We start from the raw sequence: 19,244 nt of genomic DNA on the forward strand, positions 1-19,244 counted from the left end.
AATCAAGTCACATCCTCTATCAGTGAAGCCCTGAAAACGATTTGGAATGCATTGCTCAGTGGGTCACACATTATTAAGCTTTCTGAATAAAAGGGGAGAATTAAAATCTAGGCAGTTGGCTTATGATGGCTGATAGACTGTGAAATGAAAATGACAGTACTCTATCTTCTCGTACAGGCACATGCCATTCACTTGTGACCCTTTCTTCTCTTCTGCCATGACTCTGACTGCAGAGAAAAGTAGTTTTTAATTTTGTAAGCTTCTCATCCCTCACCCTCTTCTTGGTAGTTGTATGGTGCCATAGCTTGTGATGTTCAGTTTCTACTGGATCTTCTCAGGAAATCTTGGAAGAAAATACATGAACGTATTGATTTCTCCTCCCTTTCCCCTCTCCTGCATTTCCCATTGTATTGTATATAGAGCTTGTACTATGTATTAGTCAGCTGTGCATGCCATTAAGTGGACAGGCACCTAAGAATTAGCTGCTGTGACACTTAAACACTATATTTCCTTCTCTCTCCCTTTCTACTGTGCACCCAGTTTCAAGAAGGTACATGGGGGGAGGGGTGGGGGGGAGAGAACGCACTTTTATAACAGATGGCTTGTTAATCTAGGTAAAAATGGGTTAAGTGAAAGCCAGCATTGGAAAGCTGAAGCTCAACCAATTGTGACTATAAAAATCTGGCCTTTGTTTGTTAACAGTGAGAGGGCCTTGCCTATTAGAATAACTTGCTAAAAGATTTGGATGGTGGATTCTCCACCAAAGCTTTTCAGTCAGGATGATGCATCTGTCAAAAGATGTGCGATTACTGAAAGTTATGGGCTTGATGCAGAAATTTTGCAAGCGGGATTTGGGGATTCTTAGGTTATTAAAAGGGTCCCTTCTGGCTGTAAATTTTATGATTTTAGTCTTACTTTATAGATCTTGCATAGTATTTGTTATGCCATGTAAAATGGGCTATTGAAACAGAGTAATTATCCTTATTCCCATTATGCAGGTGGGAAAGTAGAGGCAGAGGTGAATTTTTTGCTGCTTGAGATCATACAGCAATGCACTAGTAAAACAAGCTCTAGTGTCTATACCAGATCTGGGAAGCTTCTCAAGTCTCATCTTCCTTGGACTATGCTACCTTCTGAGAGAATATACATGATGCCATATACATGATGTACAATATACAACTTGGGGAAAGTGGATCAGGCTTCAAGGGGATGGGAAGGGCAGTTCTGGAGGTGATAGCCAGGTGCATAATGGCTCCATTTTTCAGGCTTTGAAAATAGGAGAGTTCACACAGGAAAGTTTTAATATAGAGATTAATATCTATAAATGAATCACTCAATGGCATTCAGCTTTCTACCTGCACATGCTTCAGCTGACAGCTCAGTGGCTTATATAAATCTGATTGTATCACGTCATGCAGCTAAAGCAATTTCCGACTTCATTTTTTTTATTTAAAACTAAATGAAGACATCATTAATCAATCTTATTTATGCATTCAAATAAAAATCAAGAAACAAAATCCCTAGCTTCAGCCAGGGGGCTGCACTACTAATTTTCACAAACTTTTCATAGCACCCCAGACATGCAACAACTGGAAACGTTTGTACATGCAGATGTCCAGATTCTGCATGGAAAAATACCAAATTTCTATGTGGAGATGTCATAGCTGGTGTAACCAGACGAATGCAGGTGCCACCTTCATAAGAATATTTGCACTGTTTTACACCAGATAAAACAGTGGCTGGAACAAGCTGGGTTGGGGTATTTATAGCTGTCAAAGGAAACTCATAGAATGAGAAGGGATTATTCTCAGCTGTTTCAAATCAGCAGGAGTGGATGGCTAGTGGAGCTCATTTGTATCAGGTAAAAATGACACCAGTAAATGACTGTTACAGAAGAAGTATGTATGCTAACAATTTCTGGGAAGCACAATAGTGAATTGGCTGCCCATTGCTGCACAGCAGATCTAAAGAGCTGCCAAGAATCCAAAGCAGGCCAAAACTGTCCCAGACTCTGCAAACACCACCTGAGTGTTGATCGTTCCAGCCAGTATCCTGGTGATGCGGCAGCTGCAGCCTGTAGGTAGTTTTAGCATCCTCCTGCTACTAGTGTGCCCCATATATCAGTTAGGGAGCCCTTGGACATTGCTGCTGACCCATGCCCCTGCCACACCTGTGGTCTTCTGTGGATGCTGATTTGAGTAGGTGATGGAGACTAGCTCAGAGGCAGCAAGCTATAAATGAGCAACAGGACCGAATGCTCTGCACTCTTACTAATCTTTAAAGCCACGGTGCAGAAGGCATCTGCAGCGGTAGCAAGGGGGGGACGCTTGACTACCAGAATCGCCACACGGGGGCCTATGTGCAATATGCTGCTCTACCAGCTTCTTTCCAGAAGGATGGCCTGGAAAGGTACTAATCCTTTTGGATCTACCAGGACTCCAGCAGGGTCAGCAAATGGTACAGAGAATGGTCATGACATTGAACTAGCAGGGAAAGGGAGGGTCGCTAAGACTATGGCATCCCCCCCAGACCTTAGTGGGAACAGAGGTTTCACCAGCTTCTTGTAGGAGGAGATCTTTAAGGACACCTTCACTGCCACTACAGAGACTAGGGACACTAGCTAAGTGGTGCAGATCACTTCCTGGCATTCATTAGTAATATCATTACTGGGGTGTGGAACTTACTGAACTTCTCAGCACAAAGACTCCCTAAAACTTCATTGGCTTTGGATCAGGCCTTAGACCCCCTCCCCCCCCCCCCCCCCCCGAACAAGCCCTGGTAACTCTCCTATACTTCTGTTCAGGTCTTTGATTATCTGTAATTCAGTCATTCCTAAGCCCTGGAGAGGACTATAGTAGTGTTACCAGTATATATACCCACCCACTTACTCAATGGCTTCCTTATCAGATGTGCTTATTCTGAGGAAAGCTTTATTTTCTATCTTCCAGTTCTTGGGATCCAGGATAGCATCCAAAAATTGAGCTGTATTCTTTCCGCTCCATTGTTAAGGGCAAACTAGGATTCTGAGATCAGCGCTTAGCTGCCAGATTTTTGTGATGCATGAGGCAGAGCAGAATACAAGCCACTCTCCCACTCTATCTCCAGCTACACATTTTTAATCTGCAATGTTGTCTGTAATCACTGAGCTGAAGAGACACGACTCCCAAGATGCAGGGGAACACACAAGTCTCACCATATCTACAGCTATTTTGTTTGTGCCATGAAAACAAAACTTAAAAACATGCACCTAGTTAGCCCATTAAATATAGATGGATGTGTAAACAAAAGGTCTCATTACAGTGAACATTGCAAGATGATAACGCTGTCATAATGCCCTCTCAAATTTAAATATCTAAATTTAAAAAACAAAAACACCTAAAGTAAAAACAGACCTTTTCAAGTGAGAATAATTTTTTGGAAAATGTTGCATATTAGGCATTTTCAAAGTCCTCCAAATACCACACGTTTCTAATAACATAATTTTATTAACAAGCAATATAGTTAAAGGGGTTTATGGGAATTATAAAAAGGAAAATTTAAAATACCATATGTCATGCATTCAGCTAAAATAAGCAAGTGGCTTTTTACATCCACCACAATCCTCATAAATTCTTCTATGTGCTTAAAAGTAAAATGCATGGAATGGAAAGGGTGAACATTAGCAGCAAATGCCAGTGATTTTACCCAGGAGGATGTCATGATTTTGCGTCACTCTATATTCTAAAAAGAAAACAAATCGCTCGTGATCTATTTAGCTATTGCTTTGAACACCTCAAACCTCTTGGACATGTTCATAGCCATTTATGCCTTTATGGATACCATTGCCCCTGTTCACCACTTGAGTGTTTCAGGTATCATAGTAAAGTATACCATCACCCAATCTCCTCTCCCTTCCACCATCACTTGCACTTCACGTACAATTCATGATACATATATTAATAGCAGAGGCTAGGAAAACAACCCTTTCTTTCACCATCCTAATAAGTTATTCAACAGTCCTTGACTTCATTTGGGAGTACAGGCCTTTTGGATGCCTCTACATTGTGGCCGGCATGTCCTGGCTGAGCTATTTCCAAGCATGCTGCACCTATGTTCACGCTGTCATGTTCCAGATGTGGAAATATGCTAATGAAGATGCTTCCAGATGCCCCTTTGCATCTGCTCTTGAGACTTCAGTTATCTCACATACTTAAGAGTGAACCTGGGGATGGCTCTGGAGTAGACTCATCAATGCATTTTGGGTTTATAGCATTCCTATAGGATCAGAGGGGTAGGCCATGCTTGGAGCAAGACTAGCTAGGACTTATTGCCCTCAGACATGTGCAGGGGATACAATTTTACACAAGTTTCCACGGCAGGGGTCCTGGTATATCTATTGTCTACCAATTATAGAGAAAAGGGCAAGACTCTCAGTTGATGCCAATGGGCATAATTGCATTGGCTTCACCTACACTATATACCACTTTACAGTTGTGGAGGATCCCTACTTGAAATTAATACTTAAAAAACTTAAAATACTGAGATTCAACCAGTAGGGACGGTCATGCTTTAGAAACAAATACTCTAACATCGCCAACTGGTTTGATCCATAATCTTTTTTAAGTAGATGGCATTGAGGAATGAAAGGCATTCAATCACCAAATATTCAATTCTTGTAATCTATTGTCACTGTCAATCAGTGGAAAGTGGTTATCTTACTGGGTTTGGCAGAGCTTTCAATAATTCATCCTTGAATAATGCACTGAGATTTTTAACAACAATTTTTCATTAAATAGATGAAAATGTGCTTTAGTTATTTTATACTTAAATAAATCTTGTTTTGAATATAACTTAGGGAAATGTGTAGTTTTTAAATGTTGATGGTCACTAGCAATTTATTTTTATAGCTCTTCTTGCAGCCATTTCTTCTATTTTAATAGACTGGTGGCTGTTTAGTTTATGGATGAGTGCAATTTAAATAAATGATGAGAGACTGGGCACTTGGTAACGGGGGGAAAAAAAGGATAAAGAGAGAGGTTCACACTTTTACTCTGCTCTTCTGGCCTGGGGGAGAGGCCTTTTTACTCATTTTTTCAGTCTTTTTTTCCTCCATACTCCTTCCTATCATATTACATTCCTCCTTACCATGCTTTCTTTTGTTCTTTCTATACACCAAGCTCTCCCACTGTCCTGTCTCTTGCCCATCTTGGTTTGTCATTCATACACTTTGCCATTCCCATCTTGTGTTATATTTTACTTTTTATCTCTTCTTGCTCCTCAGATGAGGATTGACTTCTGCAGGGAGCTCAATTTTTCAAGGGTGTTGAAGGAGTTGTTTGGAACTGGTTGTTTTGTAAAAAGGTTCATGGCACAGATTTCCTGCTTGGTTAAAACCAAGGCACTAAGCCAAGTCAAACTCTGTTAGACTTATTGGAACAATATATCCACCTCCATAGAGGAAGCATCTTAGTCGCATAGAAAGTGACTGAAACGTTGTTTTAGTTAATCCATGCAAAGCAGGCAGACAGAGAAGATGCACATCTGTTAAACAGACAGGAGGTACGGCGAAGTGGCACCTGAACTACTTTAGAGAGGCATGAGATTTCATAGGCAGCAACCTACCTCAAATGTCAAATAGGCTGTTGCCTACAAAAGCTGGTGCCTTTCTGAACTAGCTAGTCTCTAAGGTGGCACTCTGGCCTACCTTCTGCCTGACTGCAGGCTAACATGTGTAACCACCTCTCATTTTTAGTAAACCAATTTACTAAAGGGATTAAGAGTATGGGAAAGGGAGGAAAGGGGAATGAATGAAAGGGAAAAGACTAAGTCAGCACCTTAAATGGTTTAAACTGGCATAACTCTAAGTCAATGGGGTACTGAGTTGTAAGAGTTCAGTTTCTGTCAAATTATTTGTTGTCTTCTAGTTGAGCATTGTGAGGTCATATCTGAACATCTGCTTCATTATTCTGCAAACAGTAAAGGAAGTTTCCTATCAAGATGCCAAGATTGGACCAGTAGCATACTCAGTTCAGAATACTGTTCGCAAAATTTATCCAAGTTCCAAGACAGCAATAAAAAGCCTCTAAAGAATCTATATCTACTAGATTAGATTTGCTGGATCATTTGAAATGACTCTGTGACAGCTGAAAATTATGTCTGTGTGATAAAGGTGCTTGATGAAGACTCTATGAAGATGAGACCAGGTGTTTTTCTGTCATTTGTTCAGATATTAAGCTATATGTTGTTGCCAAGAGCCTAATTAAAGTCAAAGATTAATAAGGCCTTGTATGTGGTAAGGCCTAGTAAATTTAACAAAGCCTTGAAGTAGGCTCTGTGGCATAGTTAAAATTAACCTTATCAAAAGAAGGCAAGGCTTGTATTCTCAGGACTGAACAATAGCAGTACTTGTAGTAGAGAGAATCTGGATGGCTGTAAGTTATCAGCATAGCTCAGAAGCTATAAATTGGCTGGCACATCCAGAAATCATTTGAAGGAAGATGCAGCTCTATAAAAGAAGTTCCTGATTTAAGATTAACTGCTGGCCTGGATCAGTGGGCCCATAGATCTCGGAGTCCAAGGACTGAATACCAGGGTCCATCCCGGTACCCCTTGGACAGCACCAATCAGGGACACCTGACTTCACTGAGCTTTGCAGAAGAGAAATGTCGTATATCAGGCATCAGAGGGGACTGCTGATAAGTTGCCAACGTGAATTTTTATCACCTGTTGTTTTCTGTCTTAGTATAGTATGCGTAGTCATGTTTTTACTAAGTCAATAAACCTTTCCTACCTTTCTACCCCTGGCACACTCTCAATCCCAAACCCTCCGCTGGTGGCTGGGACAGTCTCCTTTTCAACTCAAATTATAATGTTCTTTTTGTTAGTTGTCACTTTGCACGGAGCAAACACAGTAGAAAATGAGATGCTGGCATTATAAAGCTGCATTGAATGTGAACAGAATTGTGAAGAATTAAGTTAGATGATATGACATTACTCAAGACCTCACTACCAGCAAAGACTTAGGGAAAGCATATGCAACATTGTGCCAGCTGACTGTAATTAAACCCTGTACAAATCAGAAACTTGGCAGTGGGTGGGATTCCATATACCTTGATTAAAATATATGTGCATTAGGCTTCACCTTTTTTTCTTACTTTGCTTGAGGAGTGCAAAATGTGCCCTTTCCTAATGTGACCATTATGAAAAAGCAACTTGAATTTTGGGCAGAAAATCAGGGGTAGGGGCTACAGGTAGACATCACAATCCCAGTGCAGCAATTCCAGAGATTTTGCTCCTATTACCTCTTCCGCTTATGCAAGTAGAACACCAGCTGTGAAATGAAGCATTTTAGCCAGCTTCTTGTCTTGTGTAGGTCCACTGAGATCTGATCCACGGTCTTATATATTATTAGTTAATTGTCCTAGCTTCCAGCAATCAGTCTTCCAAAGACGGTAAGAGCCACGCAGCTGAGGCTCTGAGTAGTGCTTTGAAGGCATGCAGTACCTGTCAGTAGATTTGTGCAAACATGATGAGTTCTCTAGCGTCTCTCTATATTGAAGAGGGGGGGAAAAAAAGAAAAGAATAAACCTTGCCATGCTTGCAGGCATAAAGGAAGCTTAATTAAAGTCAATGGAGAAATTCAAAGTTGAAATAGATTAGTGCAGGAACAGAGGGAAATAGAATAGAAAGCATAGAAGGAGTGTAGATGAAAGCAGCAGTAAAGAAAACCTGTTCTTTCCTAATTTGTGCTTCGAAAGGTCTCTCTAATGAATTCCCTCTCATCCAAACTACAGCAGCCAACATGTGCCACGCGCTGCAGATGGTTTGGCTCAGCAGCAGGACCCGGTTGGAATGGAAAGCACAGTCCCTGTGGCTGCCTCACAGATTGTTTATAGCGGAGAGCGTCTGACCACGCTCATGAAACCTTCTTTGTTCCTTTATTTGAGCATGCAGAGCAGTAAAATGCTTCTGTTTTGGGAGCGGGTTTTTTTTGGTAGTTTGACTCAGGTTGCTGAGCAGAAAATCCAGCTGTGGAAAGGAATAGTTCTGTTGAACAAGCACTATTGAAGACTGGAAGGAAAACCAAAGCAACATCATCTCTCTAGAAGTATGACTACGTACGATGAAACTGTCTTGGAATTAGCATGTGTGTGACGTTAAGCTCTAGAGGCAATCCACTGGTGAGCTGTAGTCACATCACAACGTGATCCAATAGTGGTAAATTAAAATGTGATTGGGCGCCACTGTACCTTTCCAGTGTGCTGATTGGCTCACTTGGAAGTAATTCAAGGGATGGGCTTCTACAACCCAGTTCCTTTGGGAGACATTCCTCAATCTGATCAGTCTCCAGCTAGCAGATTTTTATGGATAGCTACCACACCAAGTTGGTGCCTTATACATTAATACAAGTTCCTGCCTTTAATCATGTCATCTCATTTCTTCTGAATTTTCCCCTTCCTCATTTCCTGCAGGAAGTGTTCCCTTTGGTTTTTATACCCTATGGGCATGTCCCCATGAGTGCACACATGTTGTTTGTAGCACCTCAAAGCAATCTGAGGCACTGCAAACTGCATGTAGTGCACATATGCCCATGAGCCACACTACTATTTTGCAGCATAGTGTGTGTGTGTGGCGGGGGGGGGTTGACACAAGGGCATCCTGGTGTAAAACAAACAAAAACAAAAGTGGCTTAAAAAAAGCAGTGCAGCACAAATAATAGCAGTATGTATTTTGAGAGATGCCAGAAACCAGATCCTAGCTGGGCAGAGTCATGCTCTGGCTGCGAATCAGGCTCCAAGTGGCTAGCTCGGTGCTGCTGCTACCACAGAAGGCCCCCAGGATCCCAGGTAAAGCTGCTGGGGCCAACCCAGGTGCTGGCCCCAGCCTCCCATACCCCCCAGCTCCCTTTGCCATGTGCCAGAGCAAGCATGCTGGGTCATGTTCATATTTGTGCCACTGCTATTTGTCCTAGAGGAAACAAGTGCCCCACACATGCGCTTTCATGGAAACGTGCCCTTCGTGTATTATTGATTGCCATGCCCAGCTTATACAAGTCTCTATAACTATAAACCAATGTTTTATGCACACTTTAAGTACCAAAGAGGAGAAACAAGGCCCAGACTTTTTAACCAGACTGAAGACATGTATGTCTTACAGTCATCTGTCAATATAAATCAAACTCTCTACTCCTTTTATTCACTTCTCTGAGCTATTTTCTATTTCTCATAATGTTCTGGTAATAATGGGACCAGAACTGCATATAGTGTTCTCAGAAGCCAATTGGTATTTTCCATTCAGAAACCGTCATATTAAATGCACACACAGAATTGCTAATTGAATCCTTCTGTCCTCCAGTCACTGAATTGCGTGAACTCCTGAAATAATTAAATGCTTAAACTCCCATGCCTGAGATGCATCATTCTCACCATGAGGTCTGTCCAAATTAAAAAAAAAAAAAAGAAAAAAAAGAAAGGTTGTACTTGATCCTGCCTGGTAGAAAACAAATGTGTTAAGGACAAATGTGAGGAGTCCATGTTAAAGTTACAAAATGACATGAATCATCTGGTCAGATGGTCACAGTCCAACAAATGCTTTTTAATGCAGCCAAATGCGAGGTAATAGAACTACGAACAGGAAACCATAGGGAAAACAGGACTCATAAACTAGAGACAAATGTCACAAATCCCAAGAGAAAATATTTTGTCCCGGGATCGTACTGACATATCTACCTGCCCCAGTTCAGGTCCCTCTGTAGTGTTACGGATTAAATGTAGTAACATTGTACATCTGTATGGCCACGGACGTTCATTCCGGGGACAACCCTGTCAGGCTTTGGGCTTTTGCTGGCCACCGACTGGAGAAGAAGCAGCTTAGAAAGGCAATGTGTACATGACTGTGCTGTTCCTGTTTTGATCCAGATTAAACCAGGATGTCAAATAAGACATCTAGAGAAACATAAAGGTCACTGTCATTAGCTGCCTTAACACTGAGCTATCTCCCACTGCTCTGGCAAAAAACAGCATATGGGATTTTTGGAGGTACAAAAAGGAGAGTATCAGATAGGAGCAGAGAAGTGATCATGGCTCTCTAGCCAACACTGATAAAACTGCTACTCGAATAATGTACTGTGTTTGAGTACTGGAAAGATGTGGAAGTACTGGCAAGGGTGCAAAGGAAGGTCACAGAATGGGCCATATGAATAGAAAACTTACGGAGCTCAATTTATTCTCTTTACTGAAGACAAGGTTGAGAGATGACTTGGGGGTGGGAAGGGAGATGAGAGAGTTTCCATCTTGCTAAAATATAACCAGATACAGTTTAGTAAGTGAGGAAGTTATGCTGCAACAGGAGCACTCAGTTCACCGGAACTTAGGTTGTTTAAGACCACATTGGGTACCTTTTTAAAGAGATTCTCTAATCTAGTGTCTGGAAACAAAACAATGTACCATTTGAGTGAACAAGATGTTTGAGTTGGATGGGTATGAAGGTCCTTTTTGGCTTGAAATATGTATGCATCTATTCATTCCCTTCCTTCTTGAGAACTTGAAAGAACAGGCTCACCAACATTGCGCTCAAAGTGGCAATAACATTTGAATCTTTTCAACAGGTCAGTGCCTATAACCAGATCTTGTGCTACAGGATTCAGCTGATTGCCTAAGAGGGTCAAGAGAGATTTTTCTTCCTTCCATTTCTTCCATCCCCTCCACCCCCCCACCCATGCACATCTTCATCTGAAGCATCAAGCAATGTCCACAGCTGGTAATGAGATACCAAAGAGAGCAATGCAGAGAGTCCTCTTAGATACCTGTCTAGCAGTGTTGTTCACATGTTCAGGGCAACACATATTAACTAATGGGAGGTAGGGAAGAAATTTCCCCCCTCTCCCAAGTCAGATTGGCAATGACCTTTTATTTCTCGTGTTTTGCAGCACAGAGTATAGTTTGTTTGCTGAGATCATCTTTGCATCTCTCAGCTAATCAATTCTCTGCCACTGTGGGGGCCTCAGGCATTGGTGTCACCTTGGCCTCTCCTGTTCTCTGCCGGTGGCACATTGTAGTTTAGTTGCCTGGGAACTGAAATACATCAGTTGAACTGAAATCATTGGGCTTAATATAGGGGTATACATCTGAATTTAATCGCCTGGGATATACAGGAAGACAGACTTGATGATCTAATAATCCCTACTGGCCTTAGAATCTATGCTGCCTTTCACAAGCAGAGTGGATAGAGAACACTTTATTTTCTGAGGGATGCAGATGTATCTATTTATTAAGGTATATGTGGGTGGCTGGATTTTCACTCCAGCTATAAAACTGGGGAGTTTGTGAAGCAACAGTAGAAACGGTGCAAAGGTAATTGCAAAATGTCTTATTAAAAGGAACTTCAGAAATCAAGAGACATGGCTAGGTACCAGGAATTGCAACCTGCAGCATGAATAGGTACTCAAGGGGCCACAGTTTACCACCCAAATTCACACTGAGCTGTGCCGAGCCACCCAACGTCTTCCCCGCTGTCACTTGACCAGGAAGGTAGTATTCAACATGAACACAGGTGCAAAAATCTCACCCATGTGTTTTCACTCTAGGTCAACTGTGGTCCTTTGTGGCTTTACCATTAGCATGACCAAGAGGCAGGGAACAGTTGTGATTAGGCAAGAGCAGACCAGGAACCAGATTGTGACATTGTTATCCCTATTCCCTCTCTTGCTCTAGTGGGCAAGGAATCAGTATAATCCCAGGCATAGTTCATCTTAACACCCTCTGGTCCACTTGGCTGAAGAACAGGGAAGCAGATTGCAACCTTTTTCTGCATATCACCTCCCTATACAGGAAGGAAAATAAGAGCGCAATAAAATCTACTCTTGCCTGTGAGCTGTACCACATGATATGGGTAGCCTGACAAAAGAACTTAAGTTATATCTTCACTTGGGTCATAGGTGTACCCTTTGGGTTTCTCTTATTGCAGTGGCCTTCAGCAATACCCAATGTCTTTGTTTTTTTTTGTAGTCTAACCATTAAGTACCTAGCAAAATGACTTGTCACTTGTAGTATTCAAACTGGATGGCTCACTGTGCTAACGAGGTTATTCTGTCCTCCCAGACCTTTCCCAAAGAAGGTAGGATCTGGCGGGTAAGAAAAGGAGGACAGAAAAAAATGTCATGGATTGATATAACATGGTTCTATATGTATTTTATTATGTCATGCATGTAATTAGTCTTAATAGCACCCACAAAAGGGTAGTTGCTTTCCAGACAGAGAAGTCCCAATCACTGCCATAAGCAGATACCTACTATTGTTCAATATACTAAAAAGCCTCTGTGACATTGCATTATGATCTGTGAAGTCTAAATTCTTCTTTTCTATTGATAACAGTGAAAGACTGCCCTTTGGATTATATATAATGTTGTGCTGTATTGCGTACAGGGTAGGTTGTTCAGAAAAAGTGTTGCATTGTGCACAATGGATATCACATGTACTTAGTGTAGCACTAGTCTAGTAAATACACATTCCTAAGAGTTACACTAGGGATTAATTAGATGCAGTATATTTGAAGGGCAGATATGAAACTGGAGTTACTGGGTAAGATTCTCAAATTCACAAATCTTGGCTCAGAGAACAAGGAAATCAATTTAGACTAAAGGGCAATGGGTATATAGTGGTTGTAAATAAACAGATTGGAAATCAAACTGTTGTTAACCATGACAATGATGAGGTCTTGCAATACCCTTCCAACAGGAATAGTGGGGACAGAAAAAAAACCAAATTCATTTTAGGGTCTGAAAAGGGTTTTATAATGATGTTTCTTGTAGAGGTGAGTGACCCAACACGCCACTTCCAGCCTTATGGCCTCGTGAGCGTATTTCTAGCACCTGTTCTCTGCCTACATGTATTTTTTCCCCTGGTTTTTAGCTGGAAGCTTAAAATAAGTATTTTTTTGCCAGAACAATATATGTGATTTTTGCTTAATCACGCCTACCAAATGTTTAGTTATTCACTCCCATATCCGCCGTGAACATCAGGGGGAAATCTTTCCTCCAAGAGAAGAAAGTAATTTTCCATCAACAAAATATTTGAGGGGAAGTTTTTTAACAGCTCCAGTTTTGATCCTAGTTGTGATTCCTTAGGTTTGATCCTAGCTGTGGATCGTAAGGAAGGATGTTCATATTTCTTCTGCTGCACCGTTCTGTTATTCCAGCTCTGAGGTGTTCTGACCAGTACTTTTCACCTCCAATGACTTTTCTTTTCTTTTTTTTTCTAGCTGGTACTAGAGGGAACACAGATACTCATCTTCATCCTATCTGTCAGGTGTAACTATGGTTAAGGCATGGAAAAAATTGAGTCGTATATAAAGCAACCTATTGATAATAGCATCCCTCTTGAGGCAGAGGGGGGTTTTTGTTTTTTAATTCACATATTAGGGTATCTCAATTTGCTTGTTCTTTTTACTAAGCTTTACTCAGCTAATTATTGCTAATCTTTTACAGGGTGTGTTGTAATTAATTATTGTTATTAGTATAATTAGAGTTGCTAAAATTAAGCATAAAATGAATGGCCTCAGGATTTTAGAGAGTCTTTTGTTTGGCTGGGTTTTTTTTTTACCTGCATAAAAATACATCTTTAAACCAAGTCGGGTAGGTAGTGTCATTTGGCTAAAGACTTATCTTCAATCTGGGTGTCAAAAGTAAGAGGAATACTACAGAAACCATGGGGCTCTTACAGAATGCAGAAGGCAATCTAGTTATGGATAATGAAGAGAAGGCTTACATATTTAATGTCTTTACTTCAGTCTTCACAAATAGGGGCAGCTGCCAGGTGACTAAGTATAGGTGGTGGCAAAGATAGGAAGGAGACAGGCAGGCTAGATGAGTACAAGAACAAGTTAGGGATTACTTGGAGAAGACAGAAACTTTCAAGTCTAAGACATATCCTAGGGTACTGAAGGAATTAGCTGTGGTACTTGCCGAACCATTGACTTTCCCCTTGACAATCTGGGCGAGGACCTAGATGACTGGAAAAGGATAAATGCAGTGCCCATCATTAAGAAGAATGGGAAGAAGGAGTGTCCAGGGAACTACAGACCAGTCAGCCTGACCTCAATACTTGGAAGGATCATGGAGAAGGTCCTCAAGCTACCCAGGGCAGAATGAGATGATCAGGAACAGCCAGCATAGATTCAGAAGTCATGCCTGATGAACCGATTTTCCTCCTATGATAAGATGATTGGCTCTGTGGATGTGGGGAGAGCTGTGGATGTGATATACCATGATTTTAGCAAGGAGTAAGTTTTCATAGTTTCTTAGTTGTTAAGGGCTGGAAGGGACCTTAGGGATCATTGGGTCCGATCACCGTGCACTTGTGTGAACTTGCATGCCTTAAAATTTATAGTGAAAATAGGTATTTCTGTAAGACTATTTTTTTTCTCCACTGAATGGTGCCATTATTGAGATACTAGCTGCTTGTCATATTTGGGATCGGGAAAGAGTTTTACCCCATAGTCAGACTAGTATGGACTGTAGGGATTTTTGCTTTCCTTTGTAGCAGGGGGCATAGCCCTCTTCTTGGGATATCTTGAACATATTTTTAACAGTCTTTGCAGCAGGATGACACGGGCCATGTGGTCACCCTGCTTTAGCAGTGGCAGATTAGGGTGTTATGTCTTGTGTTGGGTCAGGCTGACTGTTTAGTGTTGCAAAGAGGTTGGACAATGTATTTGTATGGGATGGTTTGAAGAGGGATGATTCTGTCCTACGGGCAAGGGGTTGGAATAAATGAGGTCCCTTCCAGTTCTACTTCTCCATGATTTCATATTAAACAAAATCTCATATGGGGTTGGGGAAAATGACACATCAACAACAATCAAACCAGAACTGAAGAAATCCTTGATATTTTTATGTTGTAATCTGCAACTAAAACCACAGTGAGGTGGTTGTTTTAAAATCCCTACCATGACTTTACCCAGTACTGAAAAACCACAGGTTTGTGGTTCCTTTTTATGGTTCATCCTTCTGAATAACAAGATTTTTCAGAGGGAATCTGTCAGTTTTATTGATAACAACTCAATTTTCAGTTGACTTCTGGCCTCGTTTTGTCCCCCTGACATTTATAACAATCTTCACAGAGGTCAGTATGTAAGTTATAATTTAGGTATTGAAATATATGGGTTCATGCAATCCTATATCTAACTTTGAGGTTCAATATTTGAAAAATTCATGACCTTACTTTCACTTGTTTCTCCCTTTTGGTTAAAAACAAGCATCTCATGATTTTAAAAAGAAATCAATGTCTTAAGTTAGTTCACAACTGTTCCTAGACTTAATCGAAAACTTGGTTTATATTCTGAGATGAGGTATATTTTAATACATTCTAGTATTTTATTTTAGATATTTGTCATGGTTTTTATTAAAATTCTGGTTTCAGTTATACTACTGTCATTAATGTTGTTAGATGGGTATAGATATAAAGATACCTTGGCCCTGAAACTATAACCAATCAGTTTTGTGATGGTAAAGATCATTTCAATAATTAAGCTTGTTGCAGTTAATATAAAAACTAAAACAGTTTGGCTTTGCAAAATTCAGTTGGAAACTGTAAGATATGTGAATTTGTTGAATCTACACATGTGAATCTAAAGTTACATTCTGTGGAATCTGCTAATGCCAATGCAGGTATAGTTTTACTTAGTTTCTAATATATTCTGTGCCTGCAAGTCTGGCAGTACTCTTTGGTTAGGGACAGAAATTACACACAAACCAGTCTAGGTGATGAGAAAATCTGTAACACAATGGAAGTTCAGTGCACATAAATGTTTTCAAAATGGCCCAAACCAGTTTAAGATAAACCTGGATGGATGTAGTATCAGACTTAACTGATTTAGGTTAAATCAGGTTACTGAACTTCTGTCCCAGATCCCCTCCAAATTCAAGTTCCCCAATATCCCAGGATGCTTTGCACCTCCCCCACAAGCCCCTTCCTCACAGGGTGGGCAGTTGGCCCAAGCCATCTGCTCCAGCCAGTAGGGAGGCATGCTCTAGTGCCCCCAGACTTCGGCGCTAGACCCCTGCAGGCATGTGGCTGCATTTCCAGAATCAAAATGGCTTAGACTAACCTACAACGACTCAATCAATTCAGTGTCAGTTTTTTTTTACCATCTCTACTTATCCTTTCTCACAGTTGTAGCTTGAGTCATTTATTTCCTTGGACAAATGCAATAGAAACCTAGAACCACCTAAGTTCTTTTGAGACATCTCCAGTGCAGTTGCATTAGCTACAGAGTGAAGTGTCAACATCTGTGTGTGTGATGTTATTAGGCCACAGCAAACTAATTAACACCACTGTAAGGTAGTACTGGGGATAGTACTGTCTTGCTGTGGAGTAATTAACTGTGATTAAACCCACATGTAGATACTGACCCTGGGCGAAAGTTGTGCCCTGTCAGTCCAGGCAGCAGTGGGCCCTGCTCCTGCCTACCACCTACCCACAGGGCTCTGCACTTTCAGCACCCTTATACCCCAGCCAGCCCCTCTGCTCCCCGATGCCACCTCCCAGAGCCTGGGGCAGAGCAGGGCAGGAGCAGCCCTGCCTTAAACTGTTCTGCCGCAGCTCAAATCGCTGCTATCCCAGGTGCACATGTAGACCATGCACCTGAAGTAGTTTTACTCTGGATCTAGTTAATTACTTCAAATTAATTGAACATGTAGACACACCCACTGGTTTTATACTACATGAATGATCTCTGTAAGCCTTTGAATAGTTTTCAAATCAAACCAAGCCGGACTATTGAGACATAGAGACTCAATATATGTGTTGTAGCCAATATATGTGTGGCTTGTATCAGGGAGGTAATTATAATGTAAACATATATTGTGCATGCAATAAGGACTTCCCTGGACTTCACCTGAAGGTTGACAAGCAATCATTCATGGACTATAATATTCCTATTGTACAATAACTTCTGCTATGATTTGTTCCTTTGAAGGCAAAGAAGTTACTTGTCGTAACTGGCCAGAGTCACTGTGAAGAAGGCACAGGAAAATGGCCATTAAATTAATTTACACTGTTTGTTTCCTGCCAGGGCTGGATCAGGAAATGTCAAGATACTAAAGAAGCCTTGTTCTCACAAAATCACCACTCTAATTTCCAGGCCAAGACGATTTGAATAATTTGGAGCAAGATTCATGTAGGCATCTGATCCTTCAGATCCTTCTCTAAAGAGACGTGATTAATCCTTTGAAGTTTCTATAAACTGGATCCAAAATTATTTCCTCCTGATCCAACTCCATTATGAATATAACAACATAAACATCACTGCTTTGAAGTGTCATTCTTCATGGAGAACCTTTCTTTTAAATTAAAGATGTTTGCAAAGACAGAACGGGGAAAAAAATTACTGCCACCTTTTGGATACTCTAAGCAAAACAGATCATGCTGGAAGTTGCATCAGAAACGTGCTTTACTGAGACCTGGCTTGTAATACAAAAGTGAGTTCAGAATTACAGGGAGCAAATGAGTGCAGGTAACCTGTTTTGTTCCCCTCTTCCCCTGCCCCACCGATTTTCATGCAGAGAAGAGCAGTGAATTTTCAGTATGAATTAAGTGCAAACAGTGTTATTTACTCAGTTACACATACTGATGAGGAACATGTCTTTTAGGCAATGGAGGAGGCCCTAAAACTGAAGACAAACTGAACGCTAGAATAAAGAATATGGATATGCAGAACCATGAGACTCCTTTACTTAAACGGTGGTTGTTCACAGCACTCTCGCTGTATAGCTGGAAAACAAAGCAGGGCTGTTCTATATTAGCAGTACAGTTTAGTTTCACAGCCTATTTATCTTGCCTGTCCTAAACTTATCCTGCGCTCATTTGGAGCTGAGGCTGTATAAAACCATATCACCATTTTATTGTAATTTCCTGTTGATGCAATTATATTCCTGTTGTGCAGGGTTCAATATACTGGCTACCCAGACAGACACTGCATGCTCAGCAAAGTCATTTTAAGATCAGGGATTGTTAGTGTCAGGAAGAATAAATCAAAAGATGATAATATCTGCGAAAAATAAAACTTTGTCCAGGGAAAAATAATGACTCTGCTGAGGAGATGCCACTGCTAGACAATAGCAAAGCTTGCCAAAACTGGACAGCAATATTAAAACATACTGCAGAGCAGCCTTATTGCCGGGAGTGAGACTCAAGCATGCATCCTATAACTTTCCAGATGGGAGATGAGGGCCACCGGCTGAGCCATGACACCACATAGTTAAGAAGTCCAGAGAAGAGATGTGTAAGTCTAGTAACTCTGGGCACACTCCTCACTTTACACTGTGGAGCTGACTTTGAAGCTAGTTTCCCATGTGGTCTTTCACAAGTCTTAACTAGGAAGGAGGATTCACAGGACAATAAGCTACACCCACCTTGCACAACATCCTGGTACCCCTTAAAAAGTATCATAGTGGCATTACCACTTTGAGAACTGAGCAGCAAGCTAACAGACACTTCAGTGCCTGAAGTATAGAGAGAACAGGCTGATCTAAAAGAAGCGTCTTTTTTTTTTTTCTTTCCCCCATAGCAAAATTAAGCTGACTCATTGCCCCAGTCATTAATTTTGACTCCTTTTTATTCAAGCCAACTCAAGCAGAAGGAAGGGGGGAGCCTCATATCCGCCCATTCTTGTTCTGAGAAGTTTGCACTCCAGTTCACCCCTTCTCCCCCAAATGCTGCAACTCAAAACTTACCGCTTTTGCCAACTCCCCCTGCTCCCAGCATCACCACCTTGTACTCCCTGGAGCCTCCTGATGAATTGCTGGAGGTGCTGATCGTTTCATTTTCTAGCTCCATTTTGCACAAGGGAGCAGAGGAGAGGAAGAGGGAAGAAAAAGCAACTGACAGGTGCTTGCTCTGATCTTACGCAACTATAAAAGAGAGCGCAGAAAAAGAAAGGTATAACACGAGAGGTACGTTTTATCAGCCTCACACTCGCTGCTGTTCCTGTGTGTTAGCAGGAGAAGGTCTCATAGCAACCACTTTAACAGCTTCCAATAAAAATCTTTCTCTGCCCCCTCCCATCTCTGTATCGTTCTCCCTGTGCTTCTCTTCCTGGACACAAGCAGTTTTGCGAGGCTCGAGAGCCCTGGTACCTCTGGGTGTTGCTGAACCTTTGGAATTGCACTAAGTTGAGCCTCTGGAAACGATACAAAAAACCCAAAAAATCCCCCAAGAGACTCATCTCTCTTAATTTTGCAGCCTGTGAGTCAGTGCAGAATGATTGTG

The 19,244-nt window shown here is 41.3% G+C and overlaps 1 protein-coding gene across 2 annotated transcripts in view; it reads right to left on the reverse strand.

Annotated features, from left to right (window-relative positions):
- Positions 1-18,950, reverse strand: part of RIT2 (Ras like without CAAX 2) — a 296,848-nt gene extending 277,898 nt beyond the window's left edge. For both annotated transcript variants that reach the window (XM_090037160.1, XM_090037159.1), the window contains exon 1: positions 18,710-18,950. In XM_090037160.1, coding sequence (XP_089893286.1) covers positions 18,710-18,812 — 103 coding nt within the window. In that variant the 5' untranslated portion in view covers positions 18,813-18,950. The remainder of the gene's footprint in view (positions 1-18,709) is intronic.
- Between the last annotated feature and the right edge of the window lie 294 nt (positions 18,951-19,244).

Source organism: Crocodylus siamensis, chromosome 3, assembly GCF_052110815.1.
Source record: "Crocodylus siamensis isolate JL-2025a chromosome 3, ASM5211081v1, whole genome shotgun sequence".
Taxonomy (NCBI): domain Eukaryota; kingdom Metazoa; phylum Chordata; order Crocodylia; family Crocodylidae; genus Crocodylus; species Crocodylus siamensis.